We start from the raw sequence: 15,763 nt of genomic DNA, 5'->3' as shown, positions 1-15,763 counted from the left end.
GTGCAGGCTTGGGTGTTGCTTGCCTGTATCGTAACACCACAGAGGGGATTTTGTGAAGATTATCTGGGTTCCGCACCCTTAGATGCATCTCTAGATAGATGCATATGTGCAACATTACTGGGAAGTTGGTAATTATCTTTTTCTGACCGTGGTGGTAGGTGGGTAGTTTCACAGTGAATCAGTAGGAAAAGAATTCCAGAGTCTTGCTATTGTGTTTCCACATCCTCGGTGCTTTAGGGCATGGTCCTCTCAGCTGACCTGATTACATTTGTGATTAATGATTGTTTGTTTTCCTGACCAGGACTCTGTGAAGTCTACAAAATCTTCATGTCACTGCTTTTTCCTTTTTCATGTCACCACAAACAGCAGCATCTTTATAAACTGAACAATATATAAGTACATATATAAGCTGAAGCTTGCTCTTTGTGTATCTTGTACCTTAGACATATAGAGAAAAGCCTGTTATTTTAAAAGATGTATAGGTTAAACAGAGATCCAGATGCACCCTTCACGTGATACTAATAATATTAGCTGACTTAGTTGTTGGGATATACGTATATCCTGAGCTAACATAATGGTAGGATTGGCAGGAAGTACAACCGCAAAAAAGGTGGGATAGATCTTGTCAGATGTTTTGTTACAGGCATTGCAAAAGCCACTGGCTTTGATGTCTAACTGTACCCTGCAGGTGGGCCTGACAGACAAGTTTCCCCAGAGGTGATTCAGGAGTGATTCAGAGGTTGAGGTATAGTTAAATAAAACACACTTGTTTATAGTGTATTTTAATTGACATGGACTTAACTGATTAGTGATCTGGCCTGATCTAATCCTTCTTCCTGGCATTATAAGTAAATACGTGGACCTATAACTATTTTAGAATCACTTCTATTGTGTGATCTTTTCTATAGTGGTTTTTTTGTTATGTTTACATCTATTAATATATTATATCAAAAGATGATATAGACTGTACTCACTGAGGAATAAAACATACTTCTCAGAGGGTTGTGAGCTGAGCTAGACCTGTGCAAGTGTGCCATGTTGAAGGGTGGGACAATAAAAGAGTTCCTTTAGCAAGTGAGAGAACAGAGGTCTTTGGGCTTGAGAACATTTGTTCAGGGAGTGCAGGGAGGAGTGAGAAATGTGAACTTCTTCTGTGATCAGATTAAGGGGAAAGAACATCACAAATGCTGGAGATCTGGTGAGGGAACTTACGAAGCAGCAGAGGTGAGCAATGGAGTACATGAGCACAGAAGAAGCAGGTGGGGAATAAGGACTGTGAATCACTCAGGGAACAGTACTAAGGCAACAACAGAAATCTGGGTAAAGTATTGGCAAAAATACACAAAGCCGTGAAAGTACTAAGGAGGTCCACAAGATGAGGAAGGAAAACAAGACTAGGAAAAAGGCTTTCTTTCTCCAGAACTCTGGGAATGATTAATTCTCTCCTGAAAAGGAAAGATGAAAGCATATTAGCAATATATATATATATATATTTTTTCATCAGATCAATTCAGTATGCACCCTCCTGCTTAAACATATATACATATATTTCTCCTGCTATAGAACTAGTTGTGTTAATCATGGCTGCTTTAGGGTAATTAAGAGGTAATACTCTAGCCTAAGTGTTAGGAAACAGAAATAAAACATTTTGTGTGAAACTGTTGTGCTAGAACGGAAATGAAGAGAGTCAAGAAAATTGAGAAAATCACAGTTCTGTTCTGAATTCTTATGGGGGCATAGGCTTACTTTTTGTTTAACATTTCTCTGTAGATAAACCTTTATCAGATAAAAAAGAATAAAGTAAGAAGAACCCTTCAATATTCTGTAGAGAGGGAAGTTTGGTTGTTTGGACAATTCACTTAACTTTAGATACCCTTTTTGTAAGGTAGATGTAATTCTTGCTTATCTCCCGAAGGCATATTGGTGACTGTTGAAACAGGAAAAGCACAATTTACTTCAGAAGCAGAGGCTTGCATTTCATCCTATGTCTGTTCATAATAAAGCAGAAAATGCACTGATATTTTCCATCTGTGGTTACGGATAGGACACTGTCCCTTTATTCTTTTCATACAAGGATATCCCATCTCTGACAGGTTTGTGTGATTTTGTTGTTGTTATTTTTTTTTAAAAAATCATTTTATCCCTGTTGATGCCTAAAGCCTCTTTGTTATCTTCCAGAAGCACTGGTCACCACTGTGGAATTCCTGGTATGAGAAGGCAGAGCGTCGGGTAGAGAGTGGATCCTTGCAGCATTGCTGTAATCATGAAGGCAGTTCTCGTAATTGTCCTAATCATCTTCACTTTGCTGTCTTCAGGTAAGGTTGATGCAGAGAAGGAAAGAGAAAGGTGACCTCTGGATGAATTACTAGGAGACAAACTCTAAAATAAGCTTTGGTTTTGTTTTCTGCTGTGCAAAGAAGTTGCAGCTACAACTGTGCCTGTGATTTCCATTTGACTGTATTTTTACTGTTTGATTGTTGGCAGATGGTGACTCTGTTAGTCTCAGTTTGATACACTAGTTTCTTTGCAATGCAGTGAAGATTTGTTTCCTTTGAGTAGGTGACATCTGCATACTCGTTAGAGCTGTCAAAATCAATCAGTGTATTTTAAGCTTCTCCTCTCTTTAACTACCATGGGTTCTTTATGGAATCACTCTGAATTACTGTCAGACGTTATGCTTGAAGGAATAAAAACTTCAATGATCAATTTTATTTTTTCAATTCAATTTTATTTATTCCAAGCCTTTTTTATATATATTAACAGACTATTAGAAAACCAAATGCTTAAACATCTGGAAATGACAATGTTAGAGAAGTAGCAGTCTCTTCTATGCATTCAGTCCTGGTTTTAAGTATGTGGTATGGGATTCTGTCAAGTTACATAACTGCAGGCTGTTTTCATATGTAATAACTTTTTCCTACTTAAATGCATAGTGTCTTCTTGAGATGTATATGAATATATTTTAGAGTAGAAGGCATTTAATAGGAAGAATATAAAATAAGTCATAGCACATCTGAGATGGAAAAACTACAGAGCCTAAAGTAAAATAAGTTTTGTTGAAATGTCTGCACTCCCTTAAAATGTAGCTTCATCTTCAGTTTACACCAAGCAAGCACCCAGCTTCCCCTGGAAAAGGAGGTTTCACCTTCTCCTCCACTTCTAATTGCACCTTTCTAACCCCTTATTTCTGCTATCACTACCTTTTTGGTTGTTTGGTTACTTAGTTTTCACCTGAAAAAAGATCAGACAACTGAATAGTCCAGTTCTGCTACAAATTTACAGAGCATTCCTGTGCTGGTCATTTAACCTCTTTGACATCCAGAAATGAAGATAATTCTTACTAACTTCCTGCTTGGAAGAGGTAGGATTGTGACAATTTCGTTGTTAACATTTATTCAGTACTCTGTTCAGCATAGTACATGATTCTTCCTTCTCAATAACCAAATTTTCCTTAATTTCTAACTTTTGTGGTGGGTGTTAAGGAAGCTAAACCTGTCTTTTGAGGGAAGTCCAGCAAATTCATTGTCATTGCTGAGGAAACGTTTAGGTCCTACAGATATTGACTTTTTTTATCCTACAGGGAAGAAATTTCGATGGTGCACCCTCTCTGACCTAGAACAGAGAAAGTGTGCTGAACTGTCCAAAGCACTTACAGCTGTGCTGCCCGTTGCTACCATCAACTCGTTTGCTAGGATTTCTTGCATCAGAGCCCAGAATACGTACGACTGCATTGATAAAATCAGGGTAAGTTCACAGAGATTTTTAAAACTTGAGTCAGATCCTCTTTTGAAGAAGAAACTGGAAAACAGTTAATGGGAGAGTGAAATGCTACTGAAATGATGGTATCTCACATATGACAAAGTACAAGGTAGCTTGTGAGGTAAGAAATCAAATCCATGAGCTTTCTACTAGACATACTGTTTTACCTCAGCTAATGTCCTTGCGTTTTCCAGGAAATAAGTAGAAAGCTGCTTGAAAATAAATGGACAAACCCAAACTAGTAAATTAAAACCTACTCAGAGCATTCTTGCTTGCAGGTTTTGGTTCTACTCTGACTATAATTAATATTTTCTCTTCCTTTCCTTTCCTGCTGTTTTTAACTCCAATTATATCTTTCCTGTAGTAAAGGGCAAAAGGTTTTTTTCATATGAAAATCCTTAATTTGAATAAAATTAGACATCAGGCCATTTGTAGGTGTAAGCTCTATATTAATACTGAAATGACATTTCCATAATGCTATATGCTTTGAAAAAAAAATCACTGATGGAAAAGAAAGACAAGCATTTGCTGTAGAATAATTCCATTAGTGTATCTAAAATTTAATTGGGATAGAGAATTTCAGTTTCTCTTTTCATTCAATTTTAGTTGTTTCAATGGAGTCCATATCTGACCTGGAAAACAAAACGCAGAAAAGCTTTGTTCAGGGAATCATTTAGTTCATGTTTTCATTCAGTCCTGTGACCCTTGTTAATAGGCTTCAGTTCTATTTTCAGATGGTTATTACAGCCAGGAGAAATCTGAGAAGGTTTTGAGGTTCTGGGGGAACTGTAGGAGGAAAAAGGGATTGCCTTTTTCTTCAGTTGGCATCAGGATTGTGTTTCTTGTTTGCTTGCTTGCTTGCTTGCTTGTTTTTAGTTTATTTATTTATTTATTTATGAATGGAAAGATCAAAGACGAGTCAACAAAGGAAGTTACTGGAAAACAACAGGGTTTTTTTGAAGGTAACAGCCTTAATTGCCAACATTTCATTATGCTTAATAGCAGGGATTCAATTAAAAACAAAGCAAATGCTTGTATATGTCAATGTCTTCAAGAGCAGAGTTCCTGCCTGAAAAGCTGCTCTGTTTGTTTCCCTGTAAACACACTTGTTCTGGGGGCTTTGCTCTTGTTTTTAAGGTGAATAAAGCAGATGCTGCCACCTTGGATGCAGGAGATGTTTACTCTGCTGTAAAGCTATATGATTTGACAGTGGTGGCAAAGGAGATCTATGACCAAGGTAGGTTCACAAAGCAGAAAAATAAGCTGTACTTCTGATTTGGCTAATGAATTGCTGTGCAGTGAAAGGCAAAGCTTCTCAAGAATTATTGGAAAAAAAAAAGTCTATATGTTTTGTTTACTTATGGGAGTAAGAAGGTGACTAATGACATATACCTTAGATTAGTATATGTAAAACACATAATGATGAATGAAATATCTGGTGCTTCGTATCTAGTAGCCTTTCTGCCTGTGGTACCATTGTGTCAACAACAAACTGTCTGTATCTACCCCTGCTCACAGCACTGGTATTCTGGAATTCTACATCTCATAGGGAATAAGAAGGGTTTTATTCCATCCACGTTAGCTCTTACACCATTCTCTTTGTGTGACTGAATGTTTATTAGTGGTTCTTTAAGAGACCACTTTCTGTCATTAATTCATTCTCACCTCCTCACCATAAAGAGACAAGGTGGTGAGTCTTGTCATCTTGATTCCTCTTCATTCCTTGTACAGCTGAGCGTTCCGTGCATTGACAGATTTATAAGGTGAGGATAAATAAGTGAGAGCCAAAATCAAGCATACAGGAGAAAATACTTGAGGGACATGACTAAGAGAGAAGCCAAATTACAGATGGATGTAGGAAGAGACTAAGAAGGACACAGTATGAGAACTGAAATGAGTTTTATTTTGGCTGAAGAACCATGAAATCATAGTGGAAATGATATATTTCAGTCTGGTAAGCACATTCTGAGGAGAAGACAGGAGTTCTTTCTGTTACAATACCTAAAACTGTGTGATACAAACATTCAAAATTCCTGAGAAGCAACTTTGCACTTTCATTGGATCGTGGAGCTGGATGATCTTGTGAACCTTTTCAACCAGATTTTTACATTCTTGCTTTGCACATCACTGTTATTGCTGAGTTTGTCAAAGTGCCATCTAGCCAGTATGCAGCCAAGTTCCTGGTATGAGTTTCTGTATTTCATATGCTTAAGATTTTTTTTTTTCCTTTGCCATGTTTGGAGAGGTAACCGAACATCTGTGCACAGATGGAAGCAGAATTGGGATTTTAGTTATTCCTGTTACATATTTTGTCCTAACACAGGAAATTGTGTTTTTGCTGTGGCCGTTGCCAAGCGAGGAACTTTGGATATCCAGAGGCTACGAGGTGTGCGCAGCTGCCACAATGGAGCCAGATGGACATCAGGCTGGAATATTCCACTTGGCTTTCTACTTGCAAGAAATGATCTTTCCTGGGATGAGGCACAACCTCTGAGCCAAGGTGGGTGACAGGAGCCATAGCTTTGTCCCTGCCCTCAGCAAGAGTGACTGAAATGGAGGCAGATGTGGCATGAACTGAGCTATGTGGAAACTTCAGGGTTTTGTTGACGAGATAAACTCTTGGAGTGTTTGTGAAACTGGCTCTTAGCTTCCTTCAGAACTCTTTCTAGTAATCTCTCAGAATGGCAGAGAATGTTACCAAAACAGGAAATCTTTGTTCTGTTTACAACAGGGAACAACGCTTTGCAATACCTAGCTGGCACAAAGATGGTTTCAAACGAGCAAAATTTGATCACTGTTTCCAGCAAATGTTTAAAATTTGAAGTTTAGGCAATGAAGCCACATTTCCTGAAGAGAAATTTATTTTAAAGCAGCACAGTTTTAATTACATCCATGATATGTTTGGCCCCTTTTCTTCTGTGTTTTTTTTTTTCTTATTTGATTTTTTTCCCCCTACATCTGCAGTAATCAGCGAGTATTTCAATGCAAGTTGCATCCCTGGGGTTGGTGTTGCTGCTCCTCAACTGTGTGCTCTCTGCCAAGGTCAAAAATCCTTTGTCAGAGACAAGAACCACTTCTGTGAGACAAGCAGCAATGAACCCTTCTATGACTCTGAGGGAGCCTTCAGGTAAGCTTTCTGTCACTTACACTGAATTTACCTTTGGGGAAAAAGTACTGGTTAGGGGGGGGAAAAGCGAGGTGACATGTTAATAGGGTGGCATTTGTCTTCCTGCAGGTGCTTGAAGAATGGAGTAGCAGATGTTGCCTTTTTAGATCATCTAACAATTATGAGAGCTACAGGTAATCTTAAAAAATCAGATTCCTTTTAACCTCTGGCTGTGCTCTTTCCTGCATGGGGGTTTGGGGGATGTGCCTATATTTGTATTGTTTCTGGGAAAATTCAGTCCCTGCAAGCAGTTCAGTGGTATTTCGAGAGGGAAATGGAAAAGGAGACAAAGTGAGCAAGCAATGACTGCTCACAGAAGATTCGTAGAATGGGAGCAGACATAGAATAGGAACAGACATTTTTATGCAGGTGATTTCTTTAGCCTAAAGTCTCTGATGCAGCTGCTGGTTGATTTTACTGACTGCTAAGATTCCTTTTAACTTTTGGTGTATTGAGCTGCTAGAATGGACAGTTCCCATATACTCAAACTTAGTCAAGCTCTGTATCAACATTTTGGAAGGTGATTGGCTGTTGTAGTTGCAGAAGAATATTTTTAAACAAACATGTTTAGAGAGCTACAGTTTTAAGAGTATTTTGGAGTAACTCTAGCTGAGGTTGTTCTCTTTGGTTAGAGAAGAGCATGTCAAAGACATCTTTCCAGGTGTGCTTGGTACACTGCTGCTAGCGTAATATTTGAGCAAACTCCTCTGAAAAAACTTTTACCTTTCATCTCTGTGGCTGCTGAAAAGCCATGTCTCACTTCATAGATTCACGAATGTCCTGTTGTTTTAGAGTCAGAACACCAGGAATATGAACTCCTATGTCCTGATGGGACTACTGCTGAGCTGAGCGAATACAGCACCTGTAACTTGGGCAGGGGGCCTGGCCGTGGCATCATCACTCGCCGCAACTTCCAGAAGATCACCAACAAATTTCTTAGCATGATCCAAGTGAGTGGATATTATAAGCTATATATCTCTGTACTCAGGATTTTATTCCAGCTTTGTGTGGAGATCACCGCCCAGTTTGCCATCTTTCTCAAGAAATTTATAGTTAGCGTGAACAAAGCATTCAAAATTGGTTGTTCTGGGGAAGGATCCTGTACTGGCTTCTGGAGTGATGTCTTACTTCTCTCTAAAGTGCTCTTCTGTAGAAGGCTTTGAATAAATAAGTAAAAAAGGGGAAGATGCCTTAACAGACAAAATGGAAAATAGCTAATGATTTTCATACTGCTCTGGAACTTAGGTGAATTATGCAGCAGAGGGAGACACACAAGTTCAAGCAGGGTTCACCTTTATTTCTTTCTCTCTCTCTCACCTATTTGGACTTGAACTTGAAATGTGTACTATTTAAAGTATTTAAAATGCACTTAAAATGGTCCAACAGACAGTGAATAATTCAATCCAGTGGGCTGATTTGTGCAGTCATGCAAACTCTAGCAGATAGTTGGAGTACAAAATCTTGTTTGTTTAGCGATCTTCATATATCTTTTTTCAGTGGACTTATTAACACATATCTTAGCTGTGTTCCCCATATGTAACAGTAGCTGTGCAGCAATGTTCCCAGTATACTTCTCAGTGCATTCTTCTCTTCCAGTACCATCAATCTGAACAAATCTGCTTTGCATATAGTACTTTCTGACCATAAAACACAAGGTATATTGCACCCCATTACTGCACATATCTATCAGAAAGATTTTCCACTCAGCCACACTGCCTTAGTTGTCCTTCTAGGGAAGAAGACATTGAGCACAGCCCAATAAATTTGAATAAGTAATATGGGAAAGACAAAATTCTTGAAAAGAAGTGAGTTGCAGGCCATATAATGCTTTTAAGGACTGTAGCTGTCTACCCGCTGTGGTAACCTGTGGGCTTTGTCCCAGCGTGATGGATATTAGAACCCTGAGTGCTATGTTACAAACCATTGGTATGAAGGGACAGGAGGATGAGGCTGCCTGTCACTGAAAGGATGAATTTATTTTCTGCAATTAAGTGTTGTTCTTGTCCTAGCGCCTCTTTGGTCAAAAAGGAAAAGAAAGAGCCAGATTTGAACTCTTCAATTCATCAGCGTTTGGGGGAAGGAACCTGCTCTTTCGGGATGACACTCAGCACCTACAACTTCTTGAGGAGCAGCTAGAGATTGCCTATGTCCTTGGCCTGGATTATGTAGCTCTCCTTAAGGGACTAGGCCATGAAGGTAAGAAACCTTCTGGAGGATTGTACCTAAAGAAAGGGAAGAAAAAGTTATCTTTCCATGTTATTCTTCCCTGCCAGGCACAAGTGAATAGACTAAAACATCTCCTCAATGAAGATCGGATTGGTGTATGGTTGACATGATCTCGTTGTGCTCCTTCCTTCTAATGCAGGGAGCTCTTTGGACAACAGTGTTGTGCGCTGGTGCTGCATCAGCAATGCTGAGCTTCGCAAATGTGAGGAGTGGGCACTGAGCATCAAATCTGACCCGTTAGTCTGTGTCCAGGCAACTTCTATGACCAACTGCATTGAAATGATCAAGGTAGGAGAGATCCTCTGGTCAGAGTATGTGATAAGGCCATACAGGGTACGTATGTCCTTGTTTAATCTGAACAAGAGGAAAGAATGCTTGTACACTAGAGGCACCAGTGGGAAGGAGAGGGAATTTATGCAGGGGAATTTCCAGCCAGTGGGGAAATGCAGCTGCTTGGTTACACAATTCATGCAAGTCCTGTTTGTGTTATTTTCTGTAATGCTGTTGGCAGAGTAGTGAGGCTGATGCAGTTACCCTGGATGCGACACATGTCTACATTGCAGGGAGATGTGGACTGGTGCCTGTAGCTGCAGAATGTTATGGTAAGTTCTTGTGTGACCTTAGCAAGAAGGGAGCAAATCAAAAAAGCACCATAAAAATATAGTTAAATTTCAACAATTTGTGATGGTTTATGATGAAAGCAGGAATCAATACACACGTCCAAGGACTTTACCCAGCTCTTCCACTAACTGGCTGTAGCATTTTGTCTGGTTTTATATCTCTTCTATAAAAGGGGCAGAGGTGCTGATGTGGTTCAAGAAGATTGCAAGGTTATAAAGCTTTTTGGTGGTGTGCTGTCATGTAATAGGAATGTCACCAGTCACAAGATCCTTAATGGTTGTCTCCCCTCTCTAGAGCAGAGGTGTGGCCCAGCTGCTGAGAGCACAGAGGAAATGAGGAAATTTCATCGGAAGCCCAAAGGTAATGCGAGAACTTTAGGAAGATGAAAGGTTTCAATTTTCCTGAGGCTCCCTGTAGGAATTATGTTGGAATGTATTTGCATGTTCATTTCAGAAATAAATTGTTTTGCACGTTCAGTGGGAGCTTTACATACAACGCAGGGCTAGCAGGGCAAGAGCTCTGTGGCTTAGCAAAGAATGCAGATGATCTACCATTAAGTGAAAGTAACATGACACAATGAGGGAGGGAGGATGGGGGTGAGGGGGTGTCTACGTGTCTGGAATACTTCATTGCCTTCATATAACTTGTTGCTGTCATTGTTTTACAGCACTGTCACCTGTTTATGCTGTAGCCCTAGCTAAGAAAAATGCCAAACAGATTAACATCCATAACCTTCGAGGAAGGCGATCATGCCACAGCCACGTGTATAGTCCTGGAGGATGGTTACTTCTGTCCAGATACACAGTGGGAGCTCTGGAGAATGTTACTGAGAGCTGTGACATTGGGTCTGGTAAGGGCTGCTCTGGTGTATCTGTTGAGTAGACCAGGGAAGTCTGAAACCCAGAATTTGGAAGTAAAAAGGAAATGGGTCCATGAGGACAGAGAAGAAGGACTTTGTTCTTGCATATCACTGAAGATAATCATCTTTGCTCTGAAGTGTTCTTGTACAGAGCTCTTTAGTAGTGGATTTCTCTTAGACTATGTGATATTCCTTAGTAAGTGATGCACCATAAACAATAGTTGTATCAATGTCTACATGCAAAAAGGGAGGATAATCAACAGACACCCCTAGAGCTCGGTGTGTCTGTCTGATGAAAGTCAGTCAGTTTCTTTGTCTCTTTTGATTAAATCATCTGGTTGACTAACTCAAGTCGGTTTGTCTGTGTTTTGGATGTAAAAAGTTATGGGTTAGGTTTATCTTAATGGTATTGAATGCTGTTGTAATAGAAACTCTTCTTCCCCTTGTGCTTTTAACACACTGCCTTGTGTCTTGATCCTGCTGTCTTGTGCTCAGCTTTGATTATCTGTGTGGGTGCTCCAAAACCTGCAGGATGATGGTCTCCTCTCTCTGTTCTTCAAGCTTCAGGAAAAATGTGCTGTTCTTCAAGTTGCTAATTAATGCTTCCAAGAGTTAAGTATGAATAGGGATGTTGCCACCTCCATTACGATCTAGTTAACAGCCTCTTACTCTGCAGCTTCTTTTGCTTTCTTGGGTTGCTTAGTTCTAATATTTTGCTACTTTACCCAAGAAAAAGTTAATTAGGGATTTGGCCAGCAAGTGATGATTGCACTCTCAGAAGGTGTTGAAGCAGTTCCTGTTATGTGTGTGATTCTTCATACTATTTAGGCCTCTTCTTACCCGTTATTAGATTGGAATCCAATTCCTTTTTTTTTTTTTTCTTTTTCTCCATGGAAGAAGAGGCGTTGGAATACCTTGCCCTAATCTCACCTAAGTTTTCTCTATTCAGTTTACCAGAATTACTTTTGGAAGGGCTGCATGCCAGGAGCAGATGGAAACCTGTGCAAAGTATGTGTTGGAGACAGTGAGGTGGAAGGAGCTCGAGTATCTAGCAGATGCACTGCAAGTCACAACGAACGTTACTATGGCAATATGGGAGCTCTCAGGTAACTCTCTTCTTCTGAATAAGAAAGGCAGAGCAATAGCCAGAAATGGCTTATTATTTTGCTGGTGGTTTTCTTAGGATTTTTTTATTTTTATTTTTTTTTATTAGCAAATGTCTGTATTAGTATGGCTAGCGTATATTTTGTTTTGGCTGCAGTTTCTATGGCTTGTGATTTTAAAACAGTCATGACACCATTTCCAGAGCAAGACACTGCTTCCAAAGATGTAAGTTATCTTGTAATGGCTGTCTCTGATAACTTTTTTTTTTTTTTTCTTTTCCCTGCACTAGGTGCTTAGTTGGCAATCCCAGTGGAAGAAGCTTTGGAGATGTAGCTTTTCTGGAGCATTCAAACCTACTCCGGAACATAGAGAGTGAGATGCGGATATTCTCATGTCATTTGAGAACGTTTGTTAGCGTTAGTTACTTCCCACACTGTGACTATGACTCCTGATCAGCTTTTACAGGTTTAATCTAGGTCCATGAAGTTGTGTTTGTGACTGGAAAACTGCAAGAACTTTCCTGCCTGTACATGTTGCAGTAAAGCTCAAAATTCAGATAGTGTTCTGTTTCAGAGAGGAAGGAGGAGGAATCATTGAGTGCAGAGATCAAGGTGTGTGTTGGGGGTGGGAGAGGAAATCATCTTTGGAGTCTGCACTAGTTTTTGGAAAACTCAAAGCTTTGAAAAGTAAGCAACTGTTCCCACCAGATCTTCATCCATAGGCATCTACAGTGCATGTACCCATTATCTGTAGTCATTCTCAAGAATGAAAATAGCAAATAGAGAGACACCATGGGCTATTTGTGCTGGGAGATGTTCTACAACTTCATTGTGACACAGTAACTTCCTCATGTTGTTTCACAGGCACTTATGGAATAAACAGTCCAGATAGCTTAGTAGGTAAAAATACAGCAAACTGTTTTGTCTTTCAGTTTCTAAAACAATATTGTTACTATAGTGTGAAATGGTTAATTTCTTCTGGGAAATACTGATCTTTGCAACAGTCAAGCTACTGGATTTTGTTGATCAAAGTGGTTTTGGTTACAGTAGCTGAAATCCTACCAATCTCTTAAATTACTCCTACTGGTCTAACAGCCAACGTGCTACCTTTTCATAGAGATGAGAATAAAGGGAATCCCCATTTTATTCAGTCTGATAAAATACACTGAAATTCAACTTTAAGCAGTCTCAGTAGCGGGAGAAGAGATCCTTCTAGGAGAGAAATCTCTCTAAAATCAAGTAGAGGAATAAGAACCTGGAAATGCACAGGAGTTCATGCAGCAATTAACAGTTTATTTTGGGAAGCAAAGACACGCAGGCCAAATTGCTTTGTTTTCAGGAAGTGATCTGATTGTTTGTATGCCTTGATTTTACTCTAGTTTTTATAAGATAGGTGCAGCTTCAGTTCACTAATCTGTTTCCTCAGTGAAAACACTGAGCTGCTCCTTATGCACTCTCAATAAATGAACGTGTAGGATGCTGCGTATTTGTGAACATATTCACTGAATTTCTTCCTCTAAATTTTTAAAACTGCATGAGAGTCACGCTGTCTCCTGCTTTTGTTTTTCAAAATGATTTTCTTTCACTTCATCTTCTTTTCAGATCTGGATAGCTCTGGTTGGGCTAAAGGTTATACGCCTATTGACTTTGAACTCTTGTGTCCGGATGGAACGCGTGCTGCAGTCACAGAATGGGCAGGCTGCAACCTTGGCCCTATTCCCCCCAGCACGGTCATGACTCGGCCAGTCACTGTCACTAAAATCTATGACTTCCTAATGAAATCCCAGGTAAGTCAGATAATGGGGAAAAGGTTAGTATGTTATCACTTTTTATGTGCAACTTCTGAAAACCTTTTCAAGATCAAGAGCTTTATATACTGTATAGTGTCTTCAGGTCTGATATGAAATAATTAAAAATTTTCATAGAAGGTTGAGAAAATAATTATTTGGATTCTCTAAAGGGCACCGGTTGCCATTCTGAAATAATCATACTTTTGCTGAGAAATAAGCCACTACAGAACTGCATCTTTTTGAAGTAATAATGAATAGTGCTAGGTGAAAGTACATTTTTTTTTCTCTGGATTCTGCTATAAAACTGATGGCCACTACCTTAACCTTGTTATTTATAATCCAATTTGCAGAACTTATTTCTTTTCTGTTTAGGAATTTTTGGGAACCAAGCTGGATTCTGAATTCCATCTTTTTCAGTCACAGAAGTATGGTGAAAGTGATCTGCTTTTCAAAGATACTACTCAGTACCTTGTTCGTGCAAGTCACATGAGCTATCAGGAAATTCTTGGAGTGCCTTTCTTTCAGCTGGCAGAATCAGTGTTTAATTGTACACCTGCAGGTAAAGTCTAGTTCTTCGTTCTGAGACAAAAATGCAAAGCAGGAGATCTTCTGTGCATAGATATCGCCCTTTTGTTTACTTTGAACAGAGAGGTACATTCCACATAAGCCTGTTAGTAAAAGGAGTACAGTGTTTGGAGCTCCTTTAGAGCCTCTTACAACCCCCATTCATAAGCGCTGAAACTGGAGCTCTGCAGGAGTGGAATAAACAGTACAGGTTAGAGCAAATACAAGGTTACTGCTGTAAGATTGCTTTACTCCCACTGATTTTTTTTTTTCCCTTCTACTCCAATGATCAGCTTTGGGATAAGGGAATATAATGTTCATTTGGGTATGACAAGCTTGGGGAAAAAGATAAGAATTCTTATATTTAACTCTTAAATTAACCTCAAAGCAAGCCAAATAATTTCAGTTTTAAAGAGTGCACTAAAAAGCACTCTAAAGAACTCAATATCAAAACCTTTATATGCTTACTGACAGCTTTTTCATTATTTTCTTGTATGAAGTGTACATTTAGCTGTCACTAAAACTGACCCTACCTGTAAGTCAGGGTCAAGCTGTTTTGGGATCTGAAAATCTGTACAGAAGTAAATAAAGATTATGCAGTGAATTAGACGTCTGCAAGTCTAGAAGTTGTTAAAGAACTGAAATTCAAAAAGGGAATTTGACATCTGTTCTGTTCCAGTGAATAGTAGCTGGAGAACTTGTAATTTTCACAGCTGACAGCATCTTTAAGTATGTGTTGTCTTACTGGTTTGTAGGCATTTTAGACTTTTGCAAACAGGACATCTGTACATCCTCATCAAATTGATGGCTAATAAGAAGACTTTGCAAGGCACCTACCACCACCAATGCTGAAAACAAGGAAATACAGAAGTCCAGCCTATCCAAAGCAATCAGTAAGGAAACTGTCACTTCTAGAAACATAAGCTGAATACCGTTTTGTTATCATCTTTATTTTTTTAAAAAAAGCATATTTTATCTTTATGATCATGTAATACTACTCATATGTCATCATGTCATCCTTTTCTTGTTTGGAGCATGGCATCATGTGGAACAGCACACACCAGTCTGCCTAACCCACAGCACAGAACTGGGATCAGCAATTCTGAGCAACTACTATAGAGGATTCAGCATTTTTGTGGGAAGAGAGGGTCAATGCAATGGACTAAAATACAAGCTGTCATGAAGGGCACAGGTTAGTGGGTAGCAGTTTGCATTGCTTTTCCTATTATATCTTTTAAAAACTGTTTTAATGAAAAAAAACAACTGATATTTTGGTAGTTGCAACATTAACCTATATTTGTGATTTTGTTTGCAGTCTGTGTTGAATATGCATATGTATCATGCATTATGTATACAATTATTATCAGAAGCAGTAGTCTTTTCTACTTTTAATTGGGAAGACTGTATTTGCTTTTTTAACCATGGGTTTATACTGGTAAATCAAAATATTTGTCTCTCAAATTAATGTATTCAGACATCTAAGAGCCAGCAGAACTGGATTCTTGCAGCCTTAAGGTGAAGGAAAACAATGGATGTACATCCTTCTCAGAAGCATCAACAAATACATTGTATTTTGACACTTAAGTGTCTAAACATGAACTATTAATTAAACCAAACATTGTTTTTACAAGCAGAAACTATCTGAACATATGAAGTCTTTTGACCACAGCGCACC

At 39.0% G+C, this 15,763-nt stretch overlaps 1 protein-coding gene across 11 annotated transcripts in view; it reads left to right on the top strand.

The window, feature by feature from the left end:
* LOC310883471 (serotransferrin-2-like) overlaps nucleotides 1-15,763 on the top strand; it is a 35,239-nt gene that overhangs the window by 241 nt on the left and 19,235 nt on the right. The window contains exons 2-19 of one of the 11 annotated variants that reach the window (XR_014573552.1): nucleotides 2,179-2,315; nucleotides 3,581-3,744; nucleotides 4,897-4,996; nucleotides 6,083-6,259; nucleotides 6,724-6,886; nucleotides 6,995-7,059; nucleotides 7,718-7,875; nucleotides 8,935-9,121; nucleotides 9,291-9,439; nucleotides 9,663-9,753; nucleotides 10,067-10,132; nucleotides 10,440-10,622; nucleotides 11,581-11,737; nucleotides 12,025-12,107; nucleotides 13,337-13,521; nucleotides 13,897-14,083; nucleotides 14,844-14,981; nucleotides 15,123-15,728. Coding sequence is in view for 6 of the 11 variants with exons in the window: in XM_083803872.1 (XP_083659998.1) it covers nucleotides 2,264-2,315; nucleotides 3,581-3,744; nucleotides 4,897-4,996; nucleotides 6,083-6,259; nucleotides 6,724-6,886; nucleotides 6,995-7,059; nucleotides 7,718-7,875; nucleotides 8,935-9,121; nucleotides 9,291-9,439; nucleotides 9,663-9,753; nucleotides 10,067-10,132; nucleotides 10,440-10,622; nucleotides 11,581-11,737; nucleotides 12,025-12,107; nucleotides 13,337-13,521; nucleotides 13,897-14,083; nucleotides 14,844-14,893 (2,217 nt within the window). In the remaining 5 variants the exon portion in view is untranslated. Of the gene's footprint in view, nucleotides 1-8; nucleotides 2,094-2,178; nucleotides 2,316-3,580; nucleotides 3,745-4,896; nucleotides 4,997-6,082; nucleotides 6,260-6,723; nucleotides 6,887-6,994; nucleotides 7,060-7,717; nucleotides 7,876-8,934; nucleotides 9,122-9,290; nucleotides 9,440-9,662; nucleotides 9,754-10,066; nucleotides 10,133-10,439; nucleotides 10,623-11,580; nucleotides 11,738-12,024; nucleotides 12,152-13,336; nucleotides 13,522-13,896; nucleotides 14,084-14,843; nucleotides 15,729-15,763 lie in introns of those variants that run through there. The other 10 variants (XR_014573553.1, XM_083803872.1, XM_083803873.1 and 7 more) reach the window with 10 other exon arrangements.

This window comes from Anser anser, assembly GCF_964211835.1.
Source record: "Anser anser genome assembly, chromosome: 18".
Classification (NCBI taxonomy): domain Eukaryota; kingdom Metazoa; phylum Chordata; class Aves; order Anseriformes; family Anatidae; genus Anser; species Anser anser.
Note: the sequence above shows the minus strand (reverse complement) of the source record. Positions and strands in the feature narration are given on the sequence as shown.